This window comes from Volvox carteri (assembly GCF_000143455.1).
Source record: "Volvox carteri f. nagariensis unplaced genomic scaffold VOLCAscaffold_24, whole genome shotgun sequence".
Taxonomy (NCBI): domain Eukaryota; kingdom Viridiplantae; phylum Chlorophyta; class Chlorophyceae; order Chlamydomonadales; family Volvocaceae; genus Volvox; species Volvox carteri.
In genome coordinates, this window is record NW_003307567.1 from 712,017 (window position 1) to 717,735 (window position 5,719).

Genomic DNA, 5,719 nt, shown 5'->3' on the forward strand with positions numbered 1-5,719 from the left:
AGGGTCTCTCATGTCGCTCTAATATCACGCGGTGAGGAGTCTGACTGCCGCCTTCTCGCCTGTGGCTTGTGCCCTTCCTGGAGTATCCAGGTGCTGTCTCCTGGTGGCGGGTGAATGTGCTGTCGGCGATCCCAGAAGCTGTACTGATGGCATGTGCAGGGGTGATCCCCCCCCGGCCGCGAGGCCCTCGCTGGGGTCCCGCCTGGCGGGGATACCCTGAACCCGGCCCCTGGTCGGCGGCTTGTTGGTCGTTCGGTGGATTCGTGTGCCCAGTGGCGGGTGCCTCTTTCACCCCCGCCCTTCGTCTCCCACGTCCCTCCACTCGTGGGCGGAGTTGTCTTGAGTGCGTGTTGCCTTCCTGTAGGGATGGAAAGGTATTGCAGGCCGCCAGTATTCGGTCTTGCTTGCTTCGCCTTGCCTCGCCATCCTAATATTGGGTGTGCTATCTCGAGTCCGCCGAACATCGTGGCGCAATTCGTGTAAGGGGGTTACTTCCCGCATTGTTGGGGTTCTGCTTCTGACTCGCTATGGGGGTTGGCCTCTGACTCGCTAGGAGGATCAGCCTCCAACTCGCTAGGAGGATCAGCCTCTAACTCGCTAGGAGGGCCAGCCTCCGAAAAACGCTAGGAAGGTCAGCCTCCGAAAGAACGCTAAGGGGATCAGCCTCCGGAAGAGCGCTAAGAGGGTCCGCGATGGGTCTGCCTCCTAATCGCTAGGGTGGTCAGCCTGAGCATCGCTAGGTGGCTCAGGGTCCCGCATCACTAGGGGGAAGATCCGCCACCGCGTCGCTAGGGTCGGACTACACATCGCGGGTGGATTGGTCTCTGACTCTACCGCGCGACAGGTTAGGCATGTTCCGTCAGGCAAGGCGCGTCTTCTCGCCACTGGGTACCTCTTCTCCATACGGGACGTATTCTCTCTCCCGTTGCCTAGTCCGCATCGCGTCGCGTCCTTGAATCAAAGGGGCGCGAGTATGCGCTGCTGCGTTCTTTACTCTGCCGGTCTCGCATTCTGACCACTCACCGGTCTGTCTGGGGGATTTGTCTCCTCCCCGTCGTCTTCAATCACGCGCCTCGCCAGCACCCACTACGAGCAAGTCAAATGTCAAGGGTCGGGAAAGTCAGGTGGGGTTGGTCTGGGCCCGGCTCTGAGATGGGTGCTCTGTCGTTGGTTCGTTGCGGTAATCTTTTCGCATGAATGACTGGTCACTCCTCCTGGTTTGTTCGACTGGTCCGTCGGTCGCTGCTTGTCATGGGTCAGTCAACCTGGTCCGCTTGCTTGCCTTTCCCTTCAGTAGTTGCCCCAGCTGACACTAATTGAGATGACCAGGATCGCTATTACTCGCGTAAATCCCGACGAAAGACGGCAAAGCACTCGGCTACTCAGCCGGTCAACCCGGTCGACCCTGTCAGCCGGTCAACCCGCCGACACCACTCTTGCGGCCTAGTGCCGCTGGCAGGAACATATGACTGGCAATAAAAGAAAACGGAATTCCATACCTCATTCTCCATTTCTAGGTACACTTCGTTGCTTCTTCTCCACGGCATGTCGGTGTAATTTTACTGGCTCCTGGTTGTCTCTAGCCACTACCCTAGCGAAGATAAGTTTAAATGGGAATGAGTGAGAGAACTGAAAGGCCGCACTCGTTCGCTATGTTGGAAGTCGCTCACTGTCGTACTGCCGTTGCTGCGACAGGGAACGAGCGGGAACGGAAATTTGCGAAAGCGTAAATTGCGAAAACAGTTTCCGTCCGCATCCGCAAGCAGAGTCTGGTTTCGCGGATAAGAGGAATCTGGTTCCGCACCTTCTCGCGCTTGCGGTACGGCGGAAAGTCAAATCCACGATTTTGCGCGCAATTTCCATATAAATAGCTTGCAGAAGCGCTTTTGTCTAAACCTTGTTTAGAAAAATGTCTGCTGCGAGCCCTGAGAAGGGTGCCGATGCAGTTTCAAGCCAATCGACGATCTTTGAGGTCTTTGCAGTCAAGAATAAGTCCGGTAGACCGTGTGACGATACCTGGAAGTTTTTTGTTCGAGGCAATTACAACAAGACTAGCCTCAGCTACGGAGCTTCTTGCAAGACATGTCCCAAGAAGTGGACTCGTAGTAGCCTCGGCAAGCTTCGTTCAGAGGAGTGCCCTGGTGTTGCGCCTGAGATCAAAGCTCACTTTAGGTCCTTGATAGCTGACGATAACTGATAGTGGGGGCTGGACAAATGACAGTGATCCTCGTCCGTCCCAACCCCTTGTGTCGAGACTAGACAAGCGGCCCTCTTCGTTGCAGCCCCTGGTGTGTCGGGGGCGGACAGTTACAGCCCCTGGGTGGGTCGGGAGTGGACAGTGAGCCACGTCCGTCACAAACTAATACATTGAAGCCTTTACGTGGAGATCTGCACGAGTTGGGGCCGTTAAAAGCGGCTAGGGACCGATCATCATGACAACACCCCCATGACTACACTGTTCCTGACAGGGCGCACGACCGCCACAAGTTTTCGTATAGCTATACCATGCACAAATACATAATAATAACTGCATTTTAAGGTTTTCTAAGATATCCGCACTTTCCGAATTATTTCCGCAAAGGGTGCAAATCTGCGATAATTATCAGCAAAGGTCGGACAACTTCCCGCTCGTACCCTGTGCTGCGAGCATTCAAGTCTGTAACTACAAAGATTTGGAGAGGATGAAGTCCAGGGGGGCCCCGCAGCGGCGATCCGACTTTGTACACGACCCTGAACACCATGCACTTCAAAATCGTCACAAAGCGCACAAAGCTGCAGCAGCATTTCGCCGAACGAATGAACACATCCCAGTTACAGTGCGGCCCTAAGTAAAGGGGGAAGGGATCGCTGGTGCAGTGCATAGAAGGCTGCTTAACCCCGCACGATAGGTGACTGTATGCAAAGGGAAGTATGCAAGTCGAATCAACTTTGCATGATTGACGAATACTGAAAAGCACAGGCGATATTGGGAGTTCAGATTTAGCTTAAGATTTGCGGTTCGGAGGTCAAGAGTTCTGGAGGTTTAGGGTCCACAGCTGAGAGTTGAGATCCCCAGAGTAATGGCTGTCCAGCCGCAGAAGAGATCTTTCAAGGTGTTAGAAGCGCGTCTCATCAGCGCGTATATGTTTTGACTGTATTGCACACGGAGCCACACGCACTAAGCAGCACACATGTAAGGCACATTTTTATGTAATCCAAAGTAGACCACAAGCGGCCGAGCGACGAATGGCGGAGCCCCCCAACTACCTCCTCCCCGGGCCCCCCCCCCCACATACATATATACATACAGATAGACAGACCCACACACCGTCCCAGACTACAATTACACACACGTACAATTGTTATACGATTGCCTTATCGCATACCCCTAGGGAGGTAGCCCTAGGATAACATAGCAAGACGATGAACCCTCCGCAGCCTTCTCGACGTCTCCTGGAAAACTGAACTGGTGTCGAGTAACGGTCACGCAACGAGGGGGCAGCAGCAATACCAGTCGCTGTACGAGCCGCGTCAGCCCACACCGCTCCTAGGTGTCTCACGGAGTACCACCGGTCGGCGGGTGAGGTAGGGGATGATGACTTGGAGGAGGGGAGGACGGAATCGTGCAGTGCAAGGAGCAAAGGGACAGCTGCCAATATCGGACATCGAAAGCAACGATAAGATGCTGCTGCTGCTGCAGATGGTGATCGTGGTGGTGGTATGTGCGTTTGGAGGGCGGGGGGAGGAGGACTCCTTAAGGTGCAGCACACATATACACCCCTTACTTCACAGCTGCCCCCCCGGACCCCCCGGACCGTCCACCGATGCCACTGATGCCGTTGCAGCGGCCGCCCTTCCGCCGCCACCAAATATCCCCGGAACACCACCACCACCTACCCCTCCCCCACCACCGCCACCCCCCTCCCCTTTTCCCGCCATTTCCGCCGATGCCGCTCCGGGTCCCCCACTGGCGGCCCCCACTGGAGCCCCCATCAGCCTCCTCCTGAGCTCCTCCGGCTCCGAGAGGAACTGCGCACCGGAGACCCCCTCTCTGAGCCACCAGGCGGGCGCGCGGGCGAAGGCGTACTGGTGGCCGAAGGTGGCGACCTTGCCCACGTCCGGCAGGCAGCAGAATTCCATGAGCGCCAGCAGCCGGGTGCGGTCCGCGCCGTACCTGACCAGGCCGGGAGGATGGGAGGGTGGGAGGGTGGGAGGGAGTGGGAACGCGGGGACGTGGAGAGGAGGGCGGCAGAAAACATATGCAAGGCAAGAAGGCAGTGAGGGAGGGGAGAGGGGGGTTTGGTGGTGATACTGAGAGTTGCAGCTACACGATATTCCCGCCTCCGCGCAGAGGTAGTAATAGATGCCCAAGCAGGCAAGGGGTTGGGATTGGGAGGCTGGGGGAAGGGGGGAAGGGGTGCATACAACAGGGAAACAGACGAATATGTGTGTATGTATGTATGTATGCCCAGATGGATGCCAGAAGGCTTATTGGGAGTGGATCTTGTTTTCCCGGAGGAGTACGCGGAGGCGGCTCCCTGAGGGCGAATTTTCGGGACTTACATGCGGATGTATGGCTCAAGGTCCAGCTCTTTCCGCTCCGCGGCTGCGGCAGTTCGTGCTTTTAAGATTTCGCGGATGATGTATGACTGGAGGCGTCCGGGCTGGTCGTCCGCGGACTGCACCGACTTCTTCCAGGAAGCCGCTGCCGCCGCCCGTAGGGCCTGAGGTGGCCGCGAGGGCGGCATTTGATTGGGAGTGCGTCCGCTTGTCGACGCCTGCATACGTGGCATGAGAGGCGAGTTGGGAGTGATGCAACGTTATGAGACCAGTGCCAAAGGCGGTGGCAGGGTGGGCCGCCGCTTACTTGGGGGGACTCATCCGGCGCCAGGTCCCGCCCCGAGATAGAGCCGCCAAGCTTAGAGAGCAAATCGTCCAACGCCGCATCCTTAGCATTCAACTCATCCATGCTGGGCAGTTCTCGTATGCGTGCTTGGTCCTTTTCCGCCATCCGGTTAAGCGCCTCTGCCGAAATGAAAACACAGGCGATGCGCCCATCGTGACGAAAGGCCAAGAAAGTTGGGACCAAAAGGACAGCCAAACTCTCTTGCCTATTTCTTCAGGGCTAAAAGGCTTCAGCTTTCGTTGAGCGCCAGGGGCAACACGCTGGGCTAACTGCTTTGCGCTGGAAGACAAAGAGCTACCCATTGTTAATGCTGTATGAAACAGCGAAATGGTTTTTATGTTTTGTGTGCAACTTGTTGCTCTCAGACTGCACCTTTCGCTGGTAAAGGAATACGGCATCTGTGGACGATACCGTAACCGACATACCGGTTTCTATGTCACTAGGAGGAGCATGCTGTCTACAGGGGGAATTACAGCGATGCATAGCATATCCGACAGGGAGTCCAGGATGGCAGCAACAACATGTTTGGCAGAAGGCTTATTGTTATGTGCAACGAACTGGGTTTAGTCATCTTAAACGGTCGAGTTGCAGGTGACCGGGAGGGGGAGTTCAGTCTTTGGAGCAAAGGGGGTAAGAGCTTGAGTGTAATAGATTTGTTTGTCGTTTCACCGGCTCTGTTTTGGAAGGCGGTCCATCTTGCTGTCGGAAGTATACCAATTGCAACCGACGGTGATAGGTTCGGGGAGCTACGTAGTGATCACTGTCCTGTCCGGTTGGAGCTTGCAATCGCTTTGCGAGTCTCACCTGAGATCAGAGCCAAGCGCTACGCCTGTC

General features: G+C 56.0%; 1 protein-coding gene across 1 annotated transcript in view; it reads right to left on the bottom strand.

Moving 5' to 3' along the window:
- The window catches only part of VOLCADRAFT_120969 (uncharacterized protein), a gene marked incomplete at its 5' end in the record, with an annotated part of 11,798 nt that extends 6,808 nt beyond the window's left edge, over positions 1-4,990 (bottom strand). The window contains 5 exons of the mRNA XM_002951555.1: positions 1,024-1,086; positions 2,168-2,316; positions 4,017-4,153; positions 4,543-4,757; positions 4,847-4,990. Of these exons, the coding sequence (XP_002951601.1) occupies positions 1,024-1,086; positions 2,168-2,316; positions 4,017-4,153; positions 4,543-4,757; positions 4,847-4,990 (708 nt within the window). The remainder of the gene's footprint in view (positions 1-1,023; positions 1,087-2,167; positions 2,317-4,016; positions 4,154-4,542; positions 4,758-4,846) is intronic.
- Positions 4,991-5,719: the final 729 nt, after the last annotated feature.